This window comes from Salvelinus fontinalis, chromosome 11 (assembly GCF_029448725.1).
Source record: "Salvelinus fontinalis isolate EN_2023a chromosome 11, ASM2944872v1, whole genome shotgun sequence".
Lineage (NCBI taxonomy): Eukaryota > Metazoa > Chordata > Actinopteri > Salmoniformes > Salmonidae > Salvelinus > Salvelinus fontinalis.
This window is the reverse complement of record NC_074675.1, coordinates 43,149,967-43,175,701: the sequence shown is the minus strand read 5'-3', so window position 1 is coordinate 43,175,701 and position 25,735 is coordinate 43,149,967. Positions and strand designations below refer to the sequence as shown.

At 50.6% G+C, this 25,735-nt stretch overlaps 1 protein-coding gene across 6 annotated transcripts in view; it reads left to right on the top strand.

Moving 5' to 3' along the window:
- Positions 1 to 25,735, top strand: part of LOC129865745 (peroxisome proliferator-activated receptor gamma coactivator 1-alpha-like) — a 480,196-nt gene that overhangs the window by 272,013 nt on the left and 182,448 nt on the right. For 5 of the 6 annotated variants that reach the window (XM_055938735.1, XM_055938736.1, XM_055938742.1 and 2 more), the window contains exon 2: positions 7,698 to 7,806. The exons of the other annotated variant lie outside the window; for it this stretch is intronic. In XM_055938735.1, the coding sequence (XP_055794710.1) occupies positions 7,698 to 7,806 (109 nt within the window). The remainder of the gene's footprint in view (positions 1 to 7,697; positions 7,807 to 25,735) is intronic. 6 annotated transcript variants of the gene reach the window in all.

Here is a 25,735-nt window from a genome sequence, read left to right as displayed (position 1 = left end):
GGAGGACTACAAACCTGACTCAGTTACACCAGCTCTGTCAGGAGGAATGGACCAAAATTCACCCAACTTATTATGGGAAGCTTGTGGAAGGCTACCCGAAATGTTTGACCCAAGTTAAACAATTTAAAGGCAATGCTACCAAATACTAATTGAGTGTATGTAAACTGCTGACCCACTGGGAATGTGATTAAAGAAATAAAATCTGAAATAAATAATATTCTCTACTATTATTCTGACATTTCACATTCTTAAAATAAAGTGGTGATCCTAAAATAAACTGAATTTTTACTAGGATTAAATGTCAGGAATTGTGAAAAACTGAGTTTAAATGTATTTGGCTAAGGTGTATGTAAACGTCCGACTTCAACTGTGTGTGTGTATATATATATATATATATATATATATATATATATATATATATATATATATATATATATATATATATATATATATATATATATATATATATATATATATATATATATATATATATATATATATATATATATACCCTATACACACACAGTTGATTATAATTCATGGATTGTTTTAAATCCTCACAGCTAGCATAAATTCTAACATTACAATTACATCAGGTTCTACTGTAGGTGAAAGGGTGACATGGTTTGTGGACTAAAACAGCATAAAAACGGGTGTGTCACAAAGCATGATCAAACTAAGGTTAGTCATTTCCACTTTAAAATGTCAGACTTGATTTCCCTAACAGAAAATGTATTAATCCCTACAAAACATTTCCCTTAATTATAACCCACTGTCACGTTCCTGACCTATTTATGTTAGTTTTTGTGTGTTAGTTGGTCAGGACGTGAGGTTGGGTGGGCATTCTATGTTATCTGTTTCTATGTTGGTTTTGGTTTGCCTGGTATGGCTCTTGATTAGAGGCAGGTGGTTTGCGTTTGCCTCTAATTAAGAGTCATATTTAGGTAGGGCATTCTCACTGTTTGTTTGTGGGTGATTGTCTCCTGTGTTTGTGTCTGCGCACCACACGGGATTGTTTCGGTTGTATTTCGTTTTGATGTAGTCTGTTTCCTGCTCGTGTGTTCTTCCTGTCGTTATGTAAGTTCCATGTTCAGGTTTCGTCTACGTTGTCCGTTTGTTATTTTGTATCATTTCTAAAGTATAGTTCGTGTCAGTGTTCGTTTTGTTCAATAAATTCATTATGTCATCACACCTCGCTGCGCATTGGTCTACCGATCCTTCTCTCCTCACCTCGTCCGAGGATGAGGAGAGCAACACCCGTTACAGAATCACCCACCAACACGCTAAGACCAAGCGGCAAGGGAAAACGAAACGGAGTAAGGGACAGGAGAGAGAGGAGCAATGGACATGGGACGATGTTTTGGATGGAAAGGGTGTCTACACATGGGAGGAGATCCTAGCTGGTAGAGATCGCCTCCCATGGGAACAGCTGGAGGCACTGAGGAGAGCGGAGGCTACCAGAGAGAGGAACCGGAGCTATGAGGGAACGCGTCTGGCACGGAAGCCGAAAAAGCCCGTAAGTAATTCCCAAAAATTTCTTGGGGGGGGGCTAGGAGGTGGTGGGCCAAGGGCAGGTAGGAGACCTGCGCCCACTTCCCAGGCTTACCGTGGAGAGCGGGAGTACGGGCAGGCGCCGTGTTACGCAGTAGAGCGCACGGTGTCTCCTGTACGAGTGCATAGCCCAGTGCGGGTTATTCCACCTCCCCGCACTGGTAGGGCTAGATTGAGTATTGAGCCAGGTGTCATGAGGCCGGCTCAACGCGTCTGGTCTCCAGTGCGTCTCCTCGGGCCGGCATACATGGCACCTGCCTTACGCATGGTTTCCCCGGTTCGCCTACATAGGCCGGTGCGGGTTATTCCACCTCCCCGCACTGGTCGGGCAACCGGGAGTATTCAACCAGGTAAGGTTGGGCAAGCTCAATGCTCAAGAGTGCCAGTACGCCTCCACGGTCCGGTATTTCCGGCACCACCTCCCCGCCCCAGCCTAGTACCTACAGTGTATACACTACGCACTAGGCTACCAGTGCGTATCCTGAGCCCTGTTCCTCCTCCACGCACTCTCCCTGTAGTGCGTGTATCTAGCCCGGTGCCTCCAGTTCCGGGTCCACGCACTAAGTTACCTGTGCGTCTCCAGAGCCCTGAACCCACTGTATCTTCTCCCCCTACTAATCCTGATGTGCTTGTCCTCAGCCCGGTGTCACCAGTGCCGGTACCACGCATCAGGGATAGAGTAGGCTTTGAGAATACAGTGTGCCCTGTCCCTGCTCCCCGCACTAGTAGGAAGGTGCTTGTCATTAGCACGGTGCCTCCAGTTCTGGCACCACGCACCAGGTCTACAGTGCGCCATATCCGGCCAGAGCCATCCGTCTCCCCAGCGCCATCTGAGCCATCCGTCTCCCCAGCGCCATCTGAGCCATCCGTCTCCCCAGCGCCATCTGAGCCATCCGTCTCCCCAGCGCCATCTGAGCCATCCGTCTCCCCAGCGCCATCTGAGCCATCCGTCTCCCCAGCGCCGTCTGAGCCATCCGTCTGCCATGAGCCTGCAAAGCCGCCCGTCTGCCATGAGCCTGCAAAGCCGCCCGTCTGCCATGAGCCTACAGAGCCGTCAGCCAGACAGGAGCCGCTAGAGCCGTCAGCCAGACAGGAGCCGCTAGAGCCGTCAGCCAGACAGGAGCCGCTAGAGCCGTCAGCCAGACAGGAGCCGCTAGAGCCGTCAGCCAGACAGGATCTGCCAGAGCCGCCAACCAGACAGGATCTGCCAGAGCCGCCAACCAGACAGGATCTGCCAGAGCCGCCAACCAGACAGGATCTGCCAGAGCCGCCAACCAGACAGGATCTGCCAGAGCCGCCAGCGAGCCATGAGCAGCCAGAGCCGCCAGCGAGCCATGAGCAGCCAGAGCCGTCAGAGCGCCATGAGCAGCCAGAGCCGTCAGAGCGCCATGAGCAGCCAGAGCCGTCAGCCTGCCATGAGCGTCGAGAGCCGTCAGCCTGCCATGAGCGTCGAGAGCCGTCAGCCTGCCATGAGCGTCGAGAGCCGTCAGCCTGCCATGAGCGTCGAGAGCCGTCAGCCTGCCATGAGCGTCGAGAGCCGTCAGCCTGCCATGAGCGTCGAGAGCCGTCAGCCTGCCATGAGCGTCGAGAGCCGTCAGCCAGCCATGAGCATCGAGATTCGTCAGTCAGCCATGAGCTGTCCTTCAGCCTGAAAAGGCTGGATACCCAGAACTGCCCATCAGTCCAGAGCTGTCTCTCTGTCCGGAGCTGCCTTTCAGTCCGGAGTTGCCCCTCTATCCTAATCTCCCTCTCTATCTTCATCTATCTCTATATTCTTATCTATCCCTCTTTCTTGATTTATCTCTCTGTCCCGGTGTTGTCCCTATTGGATATGTTGTTAAGGGAATTTTGTGGGGGTCAAAAGAGGGTGGACATTCTTGGAGGGAGGAAGTTAGGATGGATTATGGTGGGGTGGGAACCGCGCCCGGAGCCTGAGCCACCACCGTGGTTAGATGCCCACCCAGACCCTCCCCTAGACTTTGTGCTGGTGCGTCCGGAGTTCGCACCTTGTGGGGGGGGTACTGTCACGTTCCTGACCTATTTATGTTAGTTTTTGTGTGTTAGTTGGTCAGGACGTGAGGTTGGGTGGGCATTCTATGTTATCTGTTTCTATGTTGGTTTTGGTTTGCCTGGTATGGCTCTTGATTAGAGGCAGGTGGTTTGCATTTGCCTCTAATTAAGAGTCATATTTAGGTAGGGCATTCTCACTGTTTGTTTGTGGGTGATTGTCTCCTGTGTTTGTGTCTGCGCACCACACGGGATTGTTTCGGTTGTATTTCGTTTTGATGTAGTCTGTTTCCTGCTCGTGTGTTCTTCCTGTCGTTATGTAAGTTCCATGTTCAGGTTTCGTCTACGTTGTCCGTTTGTTATTTTGTATCATTTCTAAAGTATAGTTCGTGTCAGTGTTCGTTTTGTTCAATAAATTCATTATGTCATCACACCTCGCTGCGCATTGGTCTACCGATCCTTCTCTCCTCACCTCGTCCGAGGATGAGGAGAGCAACACCCGTTACACCCACATAATAAATGACATTTCCTGTTGCTGCACGATTATGTTCCTGCTGAAGCAAACTGGCTCAAATTAAGAAACCTAAATGTACATCTGTATTGAATGGAGAAAGTAAACCCTAGCTATTTCAATTATTCCAGGAAGTTGAAATGGGGGATTTGTATCAAAAGGAATTCCTATCTTAACAAATCTCAGCTGTAGTAAAATCCCCAGGATGGACGTAGAGAAGAGCTGAGTTATCTGACGGATCATTTCAGATTAACATTCTATGGGTCGTAGTCTTTTACAAAGCAGTCAAAAGGTGGATGCCAGTGGTTTGACGGTACCATTGGGGACTTGCCCTCGTCTGGCCAGTGTGTGTGTTTAAGACGTCCGGCCAGCTGTTAGCACCGGCTGGAGGAGCTGCTTTGGAGGCGGGGGTCCATCCGTAATACGGAGCCGTGTGGTTCGATGGATCAGTGCATCGGTTCCCCCCGTAGGGTCAGACAAATGGAGGGGAGGAAAGACTATCACTCATGAAGAAAGGGAGAGATGGGATGAGGCCTCCTGCGGTTCACAATTGAATATGATAGAGGCCAGTCGTCCTTTGAGGAACTTGATGGAACAGGACGTCTTCCCATTGGTACCCTCCTGGTAGATTGATATTGAGCTAAAGAGACAACATCAGTGGAAGTGATGAAGAGAACACATCCCTCCTCAGCCCGTCCCCACCCGGCCTCACCCAATAAGTCATTTTGTCATTATTTGTCCCTGTCTGTGTAAATCAACCCCGCCTGCCTATGAAATCTATAATTTTGATAAAGCAGGGGCTTTAGCTTCTCTCTTTGATATGTGGTGGCCCTTCCTCTCTTGGCCCTTCCTCTCCTCTCCACCACATATATTGGGGCCTCAGATGTAAATTATTTTCGGCCACACAGCGTTTAGCTTTTTTTAAAAGCATGGCAGAAATGGATCTATGGTAATCGGATTTCGGCAGCGGTGACGCGCCTGTTCCATTACCTCGCCCGGAGAATAGATCTGGTTTCTCTCCCCCTCTCTTCTCTCTCGCCCCCCCCCCCCCCCCTCCTACCTTAATTGTGCTCTTACTAAAGACGGAATGAAAACCATCTGCAGGCTTACTCTCTCGCCCCCCCCCCCCCCCCCCCCCCCCATAGACACAAGCGCACACACAGTCACAGTCTGACATCAGACGACGGCATCTCCTGGAGAGTAAACATGTCGTCGCTGGAGGAGCCAGATAGGAGCTGGAGCTCCCACAATCCTTTATCAGAGCCAGTGTTGCACATCAATAACACAACCACAACCTCCCCCCATCCCTCCTCTACCCCCCCCCCCCCCCCCCCCAAACCCTCTCTGTCCACTTTTAATCTTTCAAAACAAGAGAAACGGAACCAAGCCGCGAGAGCGATAAAGTATTTTTCTGTTTGTGCAGCCACAGAATTATTCCCACAGTCCTTTGTGTTTGGATACCTGGCAGGGCTCGTGCTAATAACCTGCTGGTCTGATATGGCACAGTTTGGTTTCTGTTTGTCTCCGACGTTAGGAGCAAAAACGAAGAACAAGCGGATAAACAATGACGTCAAAATATAATTACAAAACCTGAGGAAAAGTTGAGGAAAACGTTTGGCGGCGTGAGCTTTCCCGACAAGTCTGTGATTCTGCTTTGTATCAAAGAACCACTCTGACAGTGATACCTGGGCAATGTTAGCGCTTTAGTGAAGAAGATGAAAATAGGAGAACAGCACGACACTGTCTGGATTTTCAGGAATTTGACTTTATGATGGTATTCAAACAAGTGTTTGATCGTGGGTATCCATAGAAAAAGACTCTTGGTGCATACAAACTGTATTAATAAACCACACACACACTGTCCTTTTCCCCGAAGAGAACAGAAGCCCTCTCCACAGGGAGTCGTGTCTTACTGAGACCAGAAGAGAACAATACATTTGTTTTATATTAATTTTAATCCAACCATCATTTGATATCGTAAACCTCTGCCTTGGCCCGGAAACAAAACAACATAATACAGTATGTTTTGGCTTTGTCGCACTGCATAGCGAAATATGACATCCCTGTCTGTTTGGACAATGGTATAATGGAACGTTCATATGAAAGATTCCCATGTGTGAATTCGCTTGAAATGGTTTTAAGGTGCTTGCCTTAAAGGCACCCGAGCAGAACTGATCCGTTTAACGTGTGTTGCATTGGCAGTCAGCAGGAACAAGGAGGATATCACTGTAGGTGGAAGGTCCCCTGTAAATGCTTTACGAATCGATAGCGCCGCCAAAAGAGCACGCTAATCAACCCCTCGTTATGGCTATTTGCATATTTGATTATAGCCTTCACAATGTTTACGTGGCTTTTTATTCGACTTTTAGGATTAATCGCACAAACCTGGAGAGAGGAAAGAAACAACGGCCCAAATGCTGTGATTTTCAAAAGAACAAATAGCCTGCATCTGGCGGAATGCGCCAGAAACAAACTAAAACAGAGATTTATCTTTTGATACAGCCGGCAGTGGCTGCTCAGAATTCATTTATTTGCCTGGTATTTGTTTAAGGAGATTGAAAAGGGGAGAGCGCTTGTTCTATTGCATGGAGTTTTGTATCTTATCGCGCGTCGACAGATGAGCGGTTTGAAGAATTAGACTGCGGACATGTGGAGTATTGTAGCGCGTGGGACTGTGTGAATGTGGTATGGCGACATGGAAATGCAACGTTTTCTGGACACGTGTATTGTGGCTGTATTATAGACTCTTTCTGTAAGTGTGGGAATTGTGTGAGCGTTGCTCTAACAGGGATGCTACCAGCTAAATACATAAACACACACAAACATATAAACACGTGGACACACGCATTGTATACAAAACACACATGGAAGTGGACGTTCCAAGATTTCCACGAAAGCCCTACAAGTCACAAGGTTCTCTAGCTATATTTACATATTTATACTCACGCACACACGCTCACTCTGATATCTACCCACCAGGACCTTCAGACTTCCATTAAAGACCCTAGAAGGTCACACACACACACACTTACATGCACTGCTCATTGTCTAGAGTGGAAGTGGACCTGAGACGCAACAATCTCTCTTGTCAGGGACTTTGTAAGACTTCCACGAAAGTCCCGGCGAGGTCGCAAGCCTCTCCGTAGTTACCGCCCGTCACATGCTCTCATTAATAAGGAAATGATTAACCTTCTAAGACTTCCACGAAAGTGCCGGCGAGGTCGTAAGCTTCTCTGTAGTTACCGCCAGTCACCTGCTCTCATTACTAAGGAAATTAATGTTGCATTCGCTTTCAATTAACCTTCCGTGGCAACGGAGCAGGACAGGGAGGGAGGCCCGGGCCCTGCTGGAGGTCAAGGTAATTGAATAGGGTTGTAATGATGACAATGCAAAAGGAACCTCCGGCCCTGGCGTGGGGGGCGAATTACAGCGTCGTTAGGCCGGAGGTTGAGTGGCGGGTGTCAGAGAACCATGTTAGCTCGCTACAAGCGCGACCGTAAAGTGGATTACTGTAGTAGCGTCACCTTAGTCAGTGTCCTGATGGTCGTGCGCCATTGTCAGTGCTGTCTAACTGGCAGAATTGAACAGCAACGTGTGCAACAAGTAAACAGTGTTCTTTTCTTTGCAGAATCCAAAATGGCAACCAACACAGGAGTATGGGTTCTTTCCTAACTCCCATTCGTACTTCATCTGCTGATTTTCTGTATTTCTCCTACTGGTTATCGATCTTCTCAACTGTAAGCCTTTAGTTTTTCCCTTCCACTAGACCCTCTTCCTCTGTCTCTCACTCTGAGCCCCTCTTCTTCTGCCTCTCACTCTGAGCCCGTCTTCCTCTCTCTCACTCTGAGCCCCTCTTCCTCTGTCTCTCACTCTGAGCCCCTCTTCATCTGCCTCTCACTCTGAGCCCCTCTTCCTCTGTCTCTCTCTCACTCTGAGCCCCTCTTCCTCTGTCTCTCTCTCACTCTGAGCCCCTCTTCCTCTGTCTCTCTCTCTCACTCTGAGCCTCTCTTCCTCTGTCTCTCTCTCTCTCTGAGCCCCTCTTCCTCTGTCTCTCTCTCTCACTCTGAGCCCCTCTTCCTCTGTCTCTCTCTCCCACTCTGAGCCCCTCTTCCTCTGTCTCTCTCTCACTCTGAGCCCCTCTTCCTCTGTCTCTCTCTCTCACTCTGAGCCCCTCTTCCTCTGTCTCTCTCTCTCACTCTGAGCCCCTCTTCCTCTGTCTCTCTCTCTCACTCTGAGCCCCTCTTCCTCTGTCTCTCTCTCTCACTCTGAGCCCCTCTTCCTCTGTCTCTCTCTCTCACTCTGAGCCCCTCTTCCTCTGTCTCTCTCTCTCACTCTGAGCCCCTCTTCCTCTGTCTCTCTCTCACTCTGAGCCCCTCTTCCTCTTCCTCTCTCTCACTCTGAGCCCCTCTTCCTCTGTCTCTCTCTCACTCTGAGCCCCTCTTCCTCTGTCTCTCTCTCACTCTGAGCCCCTCTTCCTCTGTCTCTCTCTCACTCTGAGCCCCTCTTCCTCTCTCTCACTCTGAGCCCCTCTTCCTCTGTCTCTCTCTCACTCTGAGCCCCTCTTCCTCTCTCTCACTCTGAGCCCCTCTTCCTCTGTCTCTCTCTCACTCTGAGCCCCTCTTCCTCTGCCTCTCTCTCACTCGCTGAGCCCCTCTTCCTCTGTCTCTCTCTCACTCTGAGCCCCTCTTCCTCTGTCTCTCTCACTCGCTGAGCCCCTCTTCCTCTGTCTCTCTCTCACTCTGAGCCCCTCTCCCTCTGTCTCTCTCTCACTCTGAGCCCCTCTTCCTCTGTCTCTCTCTCACTCTGAGCCCCTCTTCCTCTGTCTCTCTCTCACTCTGAGCCCCTCTTCCTCTGTCTCTCTCTCACTCTGAGCCCCTCTCCCTCTGTCTCTCTCTCACTCTGAGCCCCTCTTCCTCTGTCTCTCTCTCACTCTGAGCCCCTCTTCCTCTGTCTCTCTCTCACTCTGAGCCCCTCTTCCTCTGTCTCTCTCTCACTCTGAGCCCCTCTTCCTCTGTCTCTCTCTCACTCTGAGCCCCTCTTCCTCTGTCTCTCTCTCACTCTGAGCCCCTCTTCCTCTCTCTCACTCTGAGCCCCTCTTCCTCTGTCTCTCTCTCACTCTGAGCCCCTCTTCCTCTGCCTCTCTCTCACTCGCTGAGCCCCTCTTCCTCTGTCTCTCTCTCACTCTGAGCCCCTCTTCCTCTGTCTCTCTCACTCGCTGAGCCCCTCTTCCTCTGTCTTTCTCTCTCTCTGAGCTGTGATGGTCATCTGCTCCTACAAGACCCGACTGAGCTTTGGCCAACAGTAAAACACACCTGGTTGACTGAGGGGGGTGACCAACAGTAAAACACACCTGATTGACTGAGCATTGGCCAACAGTAAAACACACCTGGTTGACTGAGCTTTGGCCAACAGTAAAACACACCTGGTTGACTGAGAGTTGGCCAACATTAAAACACACCTGGTTGACTGAGCATTGGCCAACAGTAAAACACACCTGGTTGACTGAGAGTTGGCCAACAGTAAAACACACCTGGTTGACTGAGCTTTGGCCAACAGTAAAACACACCTGGTTGACTGAGATTTGGCCAACAGTAAAACACACCTGGTTGACTGAGGGTTGACCAACAGTAAAACACACCTGGTTGACTGAGGGTTGACCAACAGTAAAACACACCTGGTTGACTGAGCATTGGCCAACAGTTAAAACACACCTGGTTGACTGAGCGTTGGCCAACAGTAAAACACACCTGGTTGACTGAGCGTTGGCCAACAGTAAAACACACCTGGTTGACTGAGAGTTGGCCAACAGTAAAACACACCTGGTTGACTGAGAGTTGGCCAACAGTAAAACACACCTGGTTGACTGAGGGTTGACCAGCAGTATAACACACCTGGTTGACTGAGCGTTGGCCAACAGTAAAACACACCTGGTTGACTGAGAGTTGTCCAACAGTAAAACACACCTGGTTGACTGAGCGTTGGCCAACAGTAAAACACACCTGGTTGACTGAGAGTTGGCCAACAGTAAAACACACCTGGTTGACTGAGCGTTGGCCAACAGTAAAACACACCTGGTTGACTGAGCTTTGGCCAACAGTAAAACACACCTGGTTGACTGAGAGTTGGCCAACAGTAAAACACACCTGGTTGACTGAGCATTGGCCAACAGTAAACCACACCTGGTTGACTGAGCATTGGCCAACAGTAAAGCACACCTGGTTGACTGAGCATTGGCCAACAGTAAAACACACTTACAGTGGGTGTGACCATCCCACTGATGAATGGCCACACGGCCGGCAGGCGGATCGATACGGTGTGTTTGTGTGTGTGTTGGTTGGGGGTGAGGGAGGGAGGGGGTTATTGGTCCTATGAGCAGGTGCCTTCTGCAGAGCTGGAAATCCCATTAAATCCTTGCCATCTCACACACAGACACATGTGCATGCACACACACCTGCCTTCACACACACTCGTTCACTTACTCCTTCTCTTTTTCACACACCTTCCTCCCCACACAGTCATTTCACACACAGGAAACATGTCTATAACTTAACCTCCCTTCCCGACTGGAACTGCCTGGACTGTATGCCAGTGAACCTACTGGAGCATGGTAACAGCCCCTCACCCCCCCCATATCTCCTCATATAATGGCATACTGCACATAAACTATACAGTTCCATCTGTGGGAATTGGAACCCTGTAGCCGTGCTTGTGAGGCCATAAGTGGGAGATCTTCAAAGATTAGTTGGTGGTTTTTGTCACTGAACTGTTTTCAGTTTTCATCTTTTTCAAAGCAATCCTTTTGATTTTGAGTCGATGCATTGCTGTGTATAAACTGATAATGCCGTGGTGAAAATGAAATGGCCTGTGAGTGGTCATTCGTCCCGTGTGTTTGCTTATAGATTCATTTCCTTGCATGGTGTGAGTCATCCTGATACACTGACTCAATATGTGTTGTTGTCAGTGTGTGTCGGCTTGTTGTGTAGGCTCCCACCCCAGTGCCCTCACGCCTGATTTGTCACTGTGGTGATGGCTTTCAGCTTTGTATTTTATTGTCAGGGGATTGGGTGCTATGCCACTGCTTATTTTTATTTTGTACCTTTATTTAAACTAGACAAGTCAGTTAAGAACAAATTCTCCCCGGCCAAACCCGGACGACGCCGGGACAATTATGCACCGCCCTATGGGACTCCCAATCACGGCCGGTTGTGATACAGCTTGGAAACGAACCAGGGTCTGTGACGCCTCTAACACTGAGATGCAGTGCCTTAGACCGCTGCGCCACTCGGGAGCCCCACTAACTATAAGAAATCTAAGATGTGTCAAATAAATGATATCCAGCTCAGGGCTCCAGCTATGCATTTGGTTTGCTAACTGGCTAGCTAAGTGGCTAGATGTCAAGATCAATCTTCTTGGTTACAGCAGAGACATTCAATCCCCTCCTGGATCAAGAATCCTGTTGCCTAAATCGTTTTGTGAGTAAAAAAAAAAAACTTTTTAAAATGTATTTGTATAACGCCCCTTGTGTGCATTTCCAGTGATACCGTATACCCCGGTATGGTACAGAAACGGTATGACAGTATGAAAATCTGCATACCACCCAACCCTACTCTCTATCCATATCCCCATCTTTCTTTCTATCCGCCTCTCCCGGTCTCTCCCTCAATCTCTCTTTCATGCCTCTTTCCTCCTCATCTTTCTCTCCCTCTGTCCCTCTCTCTCTCTCGTTACACTGGGAGGGCGGTGCATGACACTCTTATCTCTATCTCTGTCCCAAGTGTTTATGATGCTAAAGGGTCATGAGCAACACCCTCTCATGCAATGCCATGCCGCTTTGTAGTACACCGAAGTATGCATTAATGTACAGTGCCAGTCAAAAGTTTGGATACACCTTCTCTTTTTTTAAACTATTTTCTGCCATGTAGAATAATACTGAAGACATCAAAACTATGAAATAACACAAGTGGAATCATATAGTAACCAAAAAAGCTTTAAACAAATCTAAATATATTTAAGATTCTTCAAAGTAGCCATCCTTCGCCTTGATGACCGATTTGCACACTCTTGGCATTCTCTCAACCAGCTTCATGAGGAATGCTTTTCCAACAGTCTTGGAGTTCCCACCTATTCTGAGCACTTGTTGGCTGCTTTTCTTTCACTCTGCAGTCCAACTCATCCCAAACCATCTCAATTGGGTTGAGGTCAGTTTATTGTGGAGGTCAGGTCACCTGATGCAGCACCATCACTCTCCTTCTTGGTCAAATAGCCCTTACACAGCCTGGAGGTGTGTTGGGTCATTGTCCTGTTGAAAAACAAATAACACAGGCTAACAATGTATCTCACAATGTGATCGACTGGGTTTAAACCTGTGTCTTCTAAGAGTCACAACACTGTGTTATTCCACTGAGGTAAAGCCTAGGGCCTAGGCTTTACCTCCGGGAGCTAACACAAGTTTTCAGTTCTCGGGCAAGGTTACTTATCATTGCTTACAGTCTTAATGTTGGCCCACTTAGATGGTATGCAACTATGTATAACTAACAGTGTGGCTTTAACCATTGCCTAGTTAAATACAGGTTCAATAAATCAAAATACAATTAAGGTGTTGGGGGAGGACAAAAATATCGGACCCTCACCTTTTTCAGTGATTAGGGGAAACATCTACGCTCCACTCAAATTATTAGGATTAAAATGTTTAAATTTGGCTCTACACTCCAGCATTTTGGATTTGAGATCAAATGTTTCATATGAGGCGACAGTACATGCATATCTGTTTTACCTTTCAGCACTTTTTGTATTTAGTCCCCCCATTTGAAAAAAGTCATAAGTGTTTGGACAAATTCACTTATAATATATCACTTATATTTAACAGTGTATTAAAGTAGTAAAAAGTGTAGTATTTGGTCCCATGTTTCTAGCATACAATGACTAAATCAAGATTGAAGCTCTACAAACTTGTTGAATGCATTTGCATTTTGGTTTGGTTTGGTTTAATTGACGGTATAATAGATATGTATGAAAATACCCTCAGATAAAAGGTGACATTCTGTACTGTCGCCTCATATGAAACAGTTGATCTCAAATCCAACATGCTGGAGTATAGATCCAGGTGTTTTAATTTTTGCTTCACTGTCCAAATAAATACGGAGGGGAGTGTGCCTACTTCTTATAGGCCTAGTCTAGCTTCACTAGTGCAGGCTAACGCTTTAGCCAACCTCATGCTTCCTTCATCTGCCAGGCTGTCTCCCATGCTTGAGAGCCCAGGAGAAATTGAGCTAAATTCCATCAAATCAAATGTTATTTGTCCCATGTGCTGAATACAACAGATGTAGACCTTACCATGAAATGCTTACTTACAAGCCCTTAACCACAATGCAGTCTAATAAATATTTATTACATTTTTATTGAATCTTTATTTAACTTGGCAAGTCAGTTAAGAACAAATTCTTATTTACAATGACGGCCTACCCCGGCCAAATCCTAACCCGGCCGATGCTGGGCCAAATTGTGCGCCGCCCTATGAGACTCCCAATCACGGCCGGTTGTGATACAGCCTGGAATCCAACCAGGGTCTGTAGTGACGCCTCTAGCACTGAGATGCAGTGCCTTAGACCGCTGCGCCACTTGGGAGCTAAGAGTAAAGAAAATATTTAAAATGTTTTAAGTAACACAATAAAATAACAATAACGAGGCTATATACAGGGGTACTGGTACCGAGTCAATGTGCGGGGATACAGGTTAGTCGAGGTAATTTGTACATGTAGGTGGGGCTAAAGTGACTATGCATAGATAATGAACAGCGAGTAGCAGCATCGTAAAAACAAAAGGGGGGGGGCAATGTAAATAGTCCAGGTTGTCATTTGATTAATTGTTCAGCAGTCTTATGGCTTGGGGGTAGAAGCTGTTAAGGAGCCTTTTGGTCCTAGACTTGGCGCTCCGGTATCGCTTGCCGTGCCGTAGCAGAGAGAACAGTCTATGACTTCCAGCTTTGTCTTGAAAAGGGGAAATTCCTCATTTGGCCTCTATCGTGGCAGCTGTTGTTTCTTAAGTGTGTGTGTGTGTGTGTGTGTGTGTGTGTGTGTGTGTGTGTGTGTGTGTGTGTGTGTGTGTGTGTGTGTGTGTGTGTGTGTGATACTTGACTTCGAAGGAATTGTGGGATTGCATGCATGCGTGTTAATGTCACATTGTGCGTTTGTTTAAAATGAATGTGTGTGTCTGTCAGTTTTCCTAGAGAATGCTGAATTCTAAGTGTACATTGTGCACATATGGTCATTATCATTTATGTGTGTATGACCTCGCAGGTGCGAGTATTTCTGCGTTTGCCTTGGAGAAGGTTTCTGTACATTAAGGTCATGTTCCACTACGGAATGTGTGTGAGGGTTTTTGAAATGCCCGTTGTTCCATTTTGATGAACACATCTGTGTCACTAGGTCACATGTACCCTGACCCAGGCATGTTAACACACACACAGACAGAGACCCCCCACACACACGCAGGATCCGATAGACACACACCCAATTCTCTGAACCTAGTGGCCTGAAACACACATACCCCATCCACTTCAAACACGCGCACACACACACACACACACACACACACACCCACACTCTACTTCAATTAGCTTGCTCTAATGCTACTGCAGATGAGAGAGTCCATTGATAGCGCTTAACATGGCGCGTTGAGTTTCTTCTCGCTCTCTCAGGGCTTGGACTTGGGCCTGAGGTGGCAGCCAGTCTCTGTCTCTCTTGCTCTCTCTCTACCCTCTCTCTCTCCCTCTCTTTTTCTTCCCTCTCTCTCTACCCTCTCTCTACCCTCTCTCTCTCCCTCTCTTTTTCTTCCCTCTCTCTCTACCCTCTCTCTACCCTCTCTCTCTCCCTCTCTTTTTCTTCCCTCTCTCTCTACCCTCTCTCTCTACCCTCTCTCTCTACCCTCTCTCTCTACCCTCTCCTTTTCTTCCCTCTCTCTCTGGACCCACTCCAATTTGCTTACCTCTCCAACATATCCACGGAAGATGCCATTTCCTTCGCTAGTCACGCGGCCGTAAACTTCTGGACAAGGGGAACGTCTATGTGAGAATGCTGTTCATTGACTACAGTTCAGGATTCAACACTATTGTTCCCTCCAGGCTTGACACCAAGCTCAGGCCACAGGCTGTCAGGATTGGCAACAGAATCTCCTCCACGCTGACTCAAAACACAGGGGCCACCCAGGTGTGTGTCTTCAGCCCACGACTGCGTGGCTTTGCACGACATCAACTCCCATCAAGTTTTCTGACGACACCACGGTTGTAGGCCTGATAACCAAGTGAACTGGCATTGTGGTGCCAGAACAACGACCTCACCCTCAACGTCAAGGAGTTGGTTGTTGACTTCAGGAAGCAGAGGAGGGAACGTGACCAGATCCACATCAATGGGACTGTAGTAGAGTCAGCATTTTTAAGTTCCTCGGTGTCCACATCACAAGGACTTGACATGGACCGGCAACACTACCGCTCTTGTCAAGAGGTGATGCGTCTGCACTTCCTAAGGCGGCATAAGAAATTCGGCATGCCACCCTGGGTCATCTCCAAATACTACCGCTGCGCCATGGACAGCGTCCTGACTGGTTGCATCACGCCTGGTACAAGAATATGCTCCGTCCACACCCACAAGGCCCTGCAGCGGGTGCTGAAAACAGCCCAGTACTCCCACCCATCCAGGAGATCTACTCAAAAAGAAAAGAGGAAGAGGATGGGCCGCACTTATCCAGAACGATGTACAATTAGTGCATTCATCTTGAGGTAGCTAGTTGAGACACCAACACATCACAAGTACATCAAGAACATTTTCCCTGAAGAAAGTATTTATCATCAAAGTCAGTGGTAGTAGGAAAAGTGCCTTTTTTTGAAGAGGGGGGGGGCGTGAGAGTTATTTAAGATAGTCTTCAGAGAGGTAGGGTTTCAGACGTTTTCGGGAAGATAGGAGGGCCAAGAGACCAGAGGTGGAGGAACACCCCAGCCACGAGCTGTTCTCTCCCGGTCGAAGCATGAGGTCTGATACCAACAGGCTCAGAGACGGTTTCGATCTACAAGCCATCTTAGTACAAGTGCACGCAACACAGATACTGTATACACTCTGTATACACACACACACATGTTTGTTTTACTATCCTTGTGAGAACCAAACAATTGATTCCCATTCTAAATCCTATTTTACCAAACCCCTAAACCTAACCCTAATAGTAATCCTAGCACTAAACCTAACCCCAGCATAAAAAAGCATTTTTCCTTGCGGGGACCCCACTTGTCCGAATGTTCCTTGTTTTACCGTCCTTGTGAGGACTTCTGGTCCACGCAAGGATCGTAATACCAAACCATACACACACATATACATTCATGCTACACACACATCTCAAATACTGCTACGAGAATCGGATAATTATTGCTAAATACTGCACAATTTAAAAACTTGCCCCCCAGTCATCACTTCCCCAAAACACATGTAAATATTGGACTATAAATTGTGGCTTCCTGTATTATACTTATGCTAAGATGTTTCTATCCTTATATTTTATTATTGTTGTTGCATTGTGGGTTAGGAACCTGCAAGTAAGTGTTTTGTTGGATGGTGTATACTATGCCGTATCCTGTACATAGGACTCATAAAACTTTAAACTATCCATTGTCCCTCTCTCGCTTTCGCTCTCGCTCTTCCTCTCACTCTCGTTCTTCCTCTCTCTCCCTCTTCCTCTCGCTCTCCCCCTCTCTTGCTCTTCCTCTCTCTCTCTTCCTCCCTTTCTCTTCCTCCCTCTCTCTCGCTCTTCCTCCCTCTCTCTCCCTCTTCCTCCCTCTCTCTCGCTCTTCCTCTCTCGCTCTTCCTCTCGCTCTTGCTCTTCCTCTCGCTCTTGCTCTTCCTCCCTCCCTCTCGCTCTTCCTCCCTCCCTCTCGCTCTTCCTCCCTCCCTCACTCTCGCTCTTCCTTTCTCTCGCTCTTCCTCTCTCTCGCTCTTCCTCTCTCTCGCTCTTCCTCTCTCTCGCTCTTCCTCTCTCTCGCTCTTCCTCTCTCTCGTTCTTCCTCTCTCTCGCTCTTCCTCTCTCTCGCTCTTCCTCTCTCTCGCTCTTCCTTTCTCTCGCTCTTCCTCTCTCTCGCTCTTCCTCTCTCTCGCTCTTCCTCACTCTCGCTCTTCCTCTCTGTCGCTCTTCCTCTCTGTCGCTCTTCCTCTCTGTCGCTCTTCCTCTCTCTCGCTCTTCCTCTCTGTCGCTCTTCCTCTCTCTCTCGCTCTTCCTCACTCTCGCTCTTCCTCACTCTCGCTCTTCCTCACTCTCGCTCTTCCTCTCTCTCGCTCTTCCTCTCTCTCGCTCTTCCTCTCTCTCGCTCTTCCTCTCTCTCGCTCTTCCTCTCTCTCGCTCTTCCTCTCTCTCGCTCTTCCTCTCTCTCGCTCTTCCTCTCTCTCGCTCTTCCTCTCTGTCGCTCTTCCTCTCTCTCGCTCTTCCTCTCTGTCGCTCTTCCTCTCTGTCGCTCTTCCTCTCTGTCGCTCTTCCTCTCTCTCGCTCTTCCTCTCTCTCGCTCTTCCTCTCGCTCGCTCTTCCTCTCTCTCGCTCTTCCTCTCGCTCGCTCTTCCTCTCTCTCGCTCTTCCTCTCTCTCGCTCTTCCTCTCTGTCGCTCTTCCTCTCTCTCGCTCTTCCTCTCTGTCGCTCTTCCTCTCTCTCGCTCTTCCTCTCTCTCGCTCTTCCTCTCTCTCGCTCTTCCTCTCTCTCGCTCTTCCTCTCTCTCGCTCTTCCTCTCTGTCGCTCTTCCTCTCTGTCGCTCTTCCTCTCTCTCGCTCTTCCTCTCTCTCGCTCTTCCTCTCTCTCGCTCTTCCTCTCTGTCGCTCTTCCTCACTCTCGCTCTTCCTCTCTCTCGCTCTTCCTCTCTCTCGCTCTTCCTCTCTCTCGCTCTTCCTCTCTCTCGCTCTTCCTCTCTCTCGCTCTTCCTCTCTCTCGCTCTTCCTCTCTCTCGCTCTTCCTCTCTCTCGCTCTTCCTCTCTCTCGCTCTTCCTCTCTGTCGCTCTTCCTCTCTCTCGCTCTTCCTCTCTCTCGCTCTTCCTCTCTCTCGCTCTTCCTCTCTCTCGCTCTTCCTCTCTCTCGCTCTTCCTCTCTCTCGCTCTTCCTCTCTCTCGCTCTTCCTCTCTGTCGCTCTTCCTCTCTGTCGCTCTTCCTCTCTGTCGCTCTTCCTCTCTGTCGCTCTTCCTCTCTCTCGCTCTTCCTCTCTGTCGCTCTTCCTCTCGCTCGCTCTTCCTCTCTCTCGCTCTTCCTCTCTCTCGCTCTTCCTCTCGCTCGCTCTTCCTCTCTCTCGCTCTTCCTCTCTCTCGCTCTTCCTCTCTCTCGCTCTTCCTCTCTCTCGCTCTTCCTCTCTCTCGCTCTTCCTCTCTCTCGCTCTTCCTTTCTCTCGCTCTTCCTTTCTCTCGCTCTTCCTCTCTCTCGCTCTTCCTCTCTCTCGCTCTTCCTCTCTGTCGCTCTTCCTCTCTCTCGCTCCTCCTCTCTGTCGCTCTTGCTCTCTCTCGCTCTTCCTCTCTCTCGCTCTTCCTCTCTCTCGCTCATCCTCTCTCTCGCTCTTCCTCTCTCTCGCTCTTCCTCTCTCTCGCTCATCCTCTCTCTCGCTCTTCCTCTCTCTCGCTCTTCCTCTCTCTCGCTCTTCCTCTCTCTCGCTCTTCCTCTCTGTCGCTCTTCCTCTCTGTCGCTCTTCCTCTCTCTCTCGCTCTTCCTCTCTCTCGCTCTTCCTCTCTCTCGCTCTTCCTCTCTGTCGCTCTTCCTCTCTCTCGCTCTTCCTCTCTCTCGCTCTTCCTCTCTGTCGCTCTTCCTCTCTCTCGCTCTTCCTCTCTGTCGCTCTTCCTCTCTCTCGCTCTTCCTCTCTGTCGCTCTTCCTCTCTGTCGCTCTTCCTCTCTGTCTCTCTTCCTCTGTCGCTCTTCCTCTGTCGCTCTTCCTCTCTCTCGCTCTTCCTCTCTCTCGCTCTTCCTCTCTGTCGCTCTTCCTCTCTGTCGCTCTTCCTCTGTCGCTCTTCCTCTCTGTCGCTCTTCCTCTCTGTCGCTCTTCCTCTCTGTCGCTCTTCCTCTCTGTCGCTCTTCCTCTCTCTCGCTCTTCCTCTGTCGCTCTTCCTCTGTCGCTCTTCCTCTCTCTCGCTCTTCCTCTCTCTCGCTCTTCCTCTCTCTCGCTCTTCCTCTCTCTCGCTCTTCCTCTCTCTCGCTCTTCCTCACTCTCGCTCTTCCTCTCTCTCGCTCTTCCTCTCTCTCGCTCTTCCTCTCTCTCGCTCTTCCTCTCTCTCGCTCTTCCTCTCTCTCGCTCTTCCTCTCTCTCGCTCTTCCTCTCTGTCGCTCTTCCTCTCTGTCGCTCTTCCTCTCTCTCTCTTCCTCTCTCTCGCTCTTCCTCTCTCTCGCTCTTCCTCTCTGTCGCTCTTCCTCTCTGTCGCTCTTCCTCTCTGTCGCTCTTCCTCTCTGTCGCTCTTCCTCTCTGTCGCTCTTCCTCTCTGTCGCTCTTCCTCTCTGTCGCTCTTCCTCTCTGTCGCTCTTCCTCTGTCGCTCTTCTTCTCTCTCGCTCTTCCTCTCTCTCGCTCTTCCTCTCTCTCGCTCTTCCTCTCTCTCGCTCTTCCTCACTCTCGCTCTTCCTCTCTCTCGCTCTTCCTCTCTCTCGCTCTTCCTCTCTCTCGCTCTTCCTCTCTGTCGCTCTTCCTCTCTCTCTCTCTTCCTCTCTCTCGCTCTTCCTCTCTCTCGCTCTTCCTTTCTCTCGCTCTTCCTCTCTCTCGCTCTTCCTCTCTCTCGCTCTTACTCTCTGTCGCTCTTCCTCTCTCTCGCTCTTACTCTCTGTCGCTCTTCCTCTCTCTCGCTCTTCCTCTCGCTCTTCCTCTCTCTCGCTCTTCCTCTCTCTCGCTCTTCCTCTCTCTCGCTCTTCCTCTCTCTCGCTCTTCCTCTCTCTCGCTCTTCCTCTCTCTCGCTCTTCCTCTCTCTCGCTCTTCCTCTCTCTCGCTCTTCCTCTCTCTCGCTCTTCCTCTCTCTCGCTCTTCCTCTCTCTCGCTCTTCCTCTCTCTCGCTCTTCCTCTCTCTCGCTCTTCCTCTCTCTCGCTCTTCCTCTCTCTCGCTCTTCCTCTCGCTCTTCCTCTCTGTCGCTCTTCCTCTCTCTCGCTCTTACTCTCTGTCGCTCTTCCTCTCTCTCGCTCTTACTCTCTGTCGCTCTTCCTCTCTCTCGCTCTTCCTCTCTCTCGCTCTTCCTCTCGCTCTTCCTCTCTCTCGCTCTTCCTCTCTCTCGCTCTTCCTCTCTCTCGCTCTTCCTCTCTCTCGCTCTTCCTCTCTCTCGCTCTTCCTCTCTCTCGCTCTTCCTCTCTCTCGCTCTTCCTCTCTGTCGCTCTTCCTCTCTCTCGCTCTTCCTCTCTCTCGCTCTTCCTCTCTCTCGCTCTTCCTCTCTGTCGCTCTTCCTCTCTCTCGCTCTTCCTCTCTCTCGCTCTTCCTCTCTCTCGCTCTTCCTCTCTCTCGCTCTTCCTCTCTCTCGCTCTTCCTCTCTCTCGCTCTTCCTCTCTCTCGCTCTTCCTCTCTCTCGCTCTTCCTCTCTCTCGCTCTTCCTCTCTCTCGCTCTTCCTCACTCTCGCTCTTCCTCTCTCTCGCTCTTCCTCTCTCTCGCTCTTCCTCTCTCTCGCTCTTCCTCTCTCTCGCTCTTCCTCTCTGTCGCTCTTCCTCTCTCTCTCTCTTCCTCTCTCTCGCTCTTCCTCTCTGTCGCTCTTCCTCTGTCGCTCTTCCTCTCTGTCGCTCTTCCTCTCTGTCGCTCTTCCTCTCTGTCGCTCTTCCTCTCTGTCGCTCTTCCTCTCTGTCGCTCTTCCTCTCTGTCGCTCTTCCTCTGTCGCTCTTCTTCTCTCTCGCTCTTCCTCTCTCTCGCTCTTCCTCTCTCTCGCTCTTCCTCACTCTCGCTCTTCCTCTCTCTCGCTCTTCCTCTCTCTCGCTCTTCCTCTCTGTCGCTCTTCCTCTCTGTCGCTCTTCCTCTCTGTCGCTCTTCCTCTCTTCTGTCGCTCTTCCTCTCTGTCGCTCTTCCTCTCTCTCGCTCTTCCTCTCTCTCGCTCTTCCTCTCTCTCGCTCTTACTCTCTGTCGCTCTTCCTCTCTGTCGCTCTTCCTCTCTCTCGCTCTTACTCTCTGTCGCTCTTCCTCTCTCTCGCTCTTCCTCTCTCTCGCTCTTCCTCTCGCTCTTCCTCTCGCTCTTCCTCTCTCTCGCTCTTCCTCTCTCTCGCTCTTCCTCTCTCTCGCTCTTCCTCTCTCTCGCTCATCCTCTCTGTCGCTCTTCCTCTCTGTCGCTCTTCCTCTCTCTCGCTCTTCCTCTCTCTCGCTCTTCCTCTCTCTCGCTCTTCCTCTCTCTCGCTCTTCCTCTCTCTCGCTCTTCCTCTCTCTCGCTCTTCCTCTCTCTCGCTCTTCCTCTCTCTCGCTCTTCCTCTCTCTCGCTCTTCCTCTCTCTCGCTCTTCCTCTCTCTCGCTCTTCCTCTCTGTCGCTCTTCCTCTCTCTCGCTCTTCCTCTCTCTCGCTCTTCCTCTCTCTCGCTCTTCCTCTCTCTCGCTCTTACTCTCTCTCGCTCTTCCTCTCTCTCGCTCTTACTCTCTCTCGCTCTTCCTCTCTCTCGCTCTTCCTCTCTCTCGCTCTTCCTCTCTCTCGCTCTTCCTCTCTCTCGCTCTTCCTCTCTCTCGCTCTTCCTCTCTCTCGCTCTTCCTCTCTCTCGCTCTTCCTCTCTGTCGCTCTTCCTCTCTGTCGCTCTTCCTCTCTCTCGCTCTTCCTCTGTCGCTCTTCCTCTGTCGCTCTTCCTCTCTCTCGCTCTTCCTCTCTCTCGCTCTTCCTCTCTCTCGCTCTTCCTCACTCTCGCTCTTCCTCTCTCTCGCTCTTCCTCTCTCTCGCTCTTCCTCTCTGTCGCTCTTCCTCTCTCTCGCTCTTCCTCTCTGTCGCTCTTCCTCTCTCTCTCTCTTCCTCTCTCTCGCTCTTCCTCTCTGTCGCTCTTCCTCTCTGTCGCTCTTCCTCTCTGTCGCTCTTCCTCTCTGTCGCTCTTCCTCTCTGTCGCTCTTCCTCTCTGTCGCTCTTCCTCTCTGTCGCTCTTCCTCTCTCTCGCTCTTCCTCTCTCTCGCTCTTCCTCTCTCTCGCTCTTCCTCTCTCTCGCTCTTCCTCTCTCTCGCTCTTCCTCTCTCTCGCTCTTCCTCTCTCTCGCTCTTCCTCTCTCTCGCTCTTCCTCTCTCTCGCTCTTCCTCTCTGTCGCTCTTCCTCTCTGTCGCTCTTCCTCTCTCTCTCTCTTCCTCTCTCTCGCTCTTCCTCTCTCTCGCTCTTCCTCTCTCTCGCTCTTCCTCTCTCTCGCTCTTCCTCTCTCTCGCTCTTCCTCTCTCTCGCTCTTACTCTCTGTCGCTCTTACTCTCTGTCGCTCTTCCTCTCTGTCGCTCTTACTCTCTGTCGCTCTTCCTCTCTCTCGCTCTTCCTCTCTCTCGCTCTTCCTCTCTCTCGCTCTTCCTCTCTCTCGCTCTTCCTCTCTCTCGCTCTTCCTCTCTCTCGCTCTTCCTCTCTGTCGCTCTTCCTCTCTGTCGCTCTTCCTCTCTCTCTCTCTTCCTCTCTCTCGCTCTTCCTCTCTGTCGCTCTTCCTCTGTCGCTCTTCCTCTCTGTCGCTCTTCCTCTCTGTCGCTCTTCCTCTCTGTCGCTCTTCCTCTCTGTCGCTCTTCCTCTCTGTCGCTCTTCCTCTCTGTCGCTCTTCCTCTGTCGCTCTTCTTCTCTCTCGCTCTTCCTCTCTCTCGCTCTTCCTCTCTCTCGCTCTTCCTCACTCTCGCTCTTCCTCTCTCTCGCTCTTCCTCTCTCTCGCTCTTCCTCTCTGTCGCTCTTCCTCTCTGTCGCTCTTCCTCTCTGTCGCTCTTCCTCTCTTCTGTCGCTCTTCCTCTCTGTCGCTCTTCCTCTCTCTCGCTCTTCCTCTCTCTCGCTCTTCCTCTCTCTCGCTCTTACTCTCTTTCGCTCTTCCTCTCTGTCGCTCTTCCTCTCTCTCGCTCTTACTCTCTGTCGCTCTTCCTCTCTCTCGCTCTTCCTCTCTCTCGCTCTTCCTCTCGCTCTTCCTCTCGCTCTTCCTCTCTCTCGCTCTTCCTCTCTCTCGCTCTTCCTCTCTCTCGCTCTTCCTCTCTCTCGCTCATCCTCTCTGTCGCTCTTCCTCTCTGTCGCTCTTCCTCTCTGTCGCTCTTCCTCTCTCTCGCTCTTCCTCTCTCTCGCTCTTCCTCTCTCTCGCTCTTCCTCTCTCTCGCTCTTCCTCTCTCTCGCTCTTCCTCTCTCTCGCTCTTCCTCTCTCTCGCTCTTCCTCTCTCTCGCTCTTCCTCTCTCTCGCTCTTCCTCTCTCTCGCTCTTCCTCTCTCTCGCTCTTCCTCTCTCTCGCTCTTCCTCTCTCTCGCTCTTCCTCTCTCTCGCTCTTACTCTCTCTCGCTCTTCCTCTCTCTCGCTCTTCCTCTCTGTCGCTCTTCCTCTCTCTCGCTCTTCCTCTCTCTCGCTCTTCCTCTCTCTCGCTCTTCCTCTCTCTCGCTCTTCCTCTCTCTCGCTCTTCCTCTCTCTCGCTCTTCCTCTCTGTCGCTCTTCCTCTCTGTCGCTCTTCCTCTCTCTCGCTCTTCCTCTGTCGCTCTTCCTCTGTCGCTCTTCCTCTCTCTCGCTCTTCCTCTCTCTCGCTCTTCCTCTCTCTCGCTCTTCCTCACTCTCGCTCTTCCTCTCTCTCGCTCTTCCTCTCTCTCGCTCTTCCTCTCTCTCGCTCTTCCTCTCTGTCGCTCTTCCTCTCTCTCTCTCTTCCTCTCTCTCGCTCTTCCTCTCTCTCGCTCTTCCTCTCTGTCGCTCTTCCTCTCTGTCGCTCTTCCTCTCTGTCGCTCTTCCTCTCTGTCGCTCTTCCTCTCTGTCGCTCTTCCTCTCTGTCGCTCTTCCTCTCTGTCGCTCTTCTTCTCTCTCGCTCTTCCTCTCTCTCGCTCTTCCTCTCTCTCGCTCTTCCTCTCTCTCGCTCTTCCTCACTCTCGCTCTTCCTCTCTCTCGCTCTTCCTCTCTCTCGCTCTTCCTCTCTCTCGCTCTTCCTCTCTCTCGCTCTTCCTCTCTCTCGCTCTTCCTCTCTCTCGCTCTTCCTCTCTGTCGCTCTTCCTCTCTGTCGCTCTTCCTCTCTCTCTCTCTTCCTCTCTCTCGCTCTTCCTCTCTCTCGCTCTTCCTCTCTCTCGCTCTTCCTCTCTCTCGCTCTTCCTCTCTCTCGCTCTTCCTCTCTCTCGCTCTTACTCTCTGTCGCTCTTACTCTCTGTCGCTCTTCCTCTGTCGCTCTTACTCTCTGTCGCTCTTCCTCTCTCTCGCTCTTCCTCTCTCTCGCTCTTCCTCTCTCTCGCTCTTCCTCTCTCTCGCTCTTCCTCTCTCTCGCTCTTCCTCTCTCTCGCTCTTCCTCTCTCTCGCTCTTCCTCTCTCTCGCTCTTCCTCTCTCTCGCTCTTCCTCTCTCTCGCTCTTCCTCTCTCTCGCTCTTCCTCTCTCTCGCTCTTCCTCTCTCTCGCTCTTCCTCTCTCTCGCTCTTCCTCTCTCTCGCTCTTCCTCTCTCTCGCTCTTCCTCTCTCTCGCTCATCCTCTCTGTCGCTCTTCCTCTCTGTCGCTCTTCCTCTCTGTCGCTCTTCCTCTCTCTCGCTCTTCCTCTCTCTCGCTCTTCCTCTCTGTCGCTCTTCCTCTCTGTCGCTCTTCCTCTCTCTCGCTCTTCCTCTCTCTCGCTCTTCCTCTCTCTCGCTCTTCCTCTCTCTCGCTCTTCCTCTCTCTCGCTCTTCCTCTCTCTCGCTCTTCCTCTCTCTCGCTCTTCCTCTCTCTCGCTCTTCCTCTCTCTCGCTCTTCCTCTCTGTCGCTCTTCCTCTCTGTCGCTCTTCCTCTCTCTCGCTCTTCCTCTCTCTCGCTCTTCCTCTCTCTCGCTCTTCCTCTCTCTCGCTCTTCCTCTCTGTCGCTCTTCCTCTCTCTCTCTCTTCCTCTCTCTCTCTCTTCCTCTCTCTCGCTCTTCCTCTCTCTCGCTCTTCCTCTCTCTCGCTCTTCCTCTCTCTCGCTCTTCCTCTCTGTCGCTCTTCCTCTCTCTCGCTCTTACTCTCTCTCGCTCTTACTCTCTGTCGCTCTTCCTCTCTCTCGCTCTTCCTCTCTCTCGCTCTTCCTCTCTCTCGCTCTTCCTCTCTCTCGCTCTTCCTCTCTCTCGCTCTTCCTCTCTCTCGCTCTTCCTCTCTCTCGCTCTTCCTCTCTCTCGCTCTTCCTCTCTCTCGCTCTTCCTCTCTCTCGCTCTTCCTCTCTCTCGCTCTTCCTCTCTCTCGCTCTTCCTCTCTCTCGCTCTTCCTCTCTCTCGCTCTTCCTCTCTGTCGCTCTTCCTCTCTCTCGCTCTTCCTCTCTCTCGCTCTTCCTCTCTCTCGCTCTTCCTCTCTGTCGCTCTTCCTCTCTGTCGCTCTTCCTCTCTGTCGCTCTTCCTCTCTGTCGCTCTTCCTCTCTCTCGCTCTTCCTCTGTCGCTCTTCCTCTCTCTCGCTCTTCCTCTGTCGCTCTTCCTCTCTCTCGCTCTTCCTCTCTCTCGCTCTTCCTCTCTCTCGCTCTTCCTCTCTCTCGCTCTTCCTCTCTGTCGCTCTTCCTCTCTGTCGCTCTTCCTCTCTGTCGCTCTTCCTCTCTCTCGCTCTTCCTCTCTGTCGCTCTTCCTCTCTGTCGCTCTTCCTC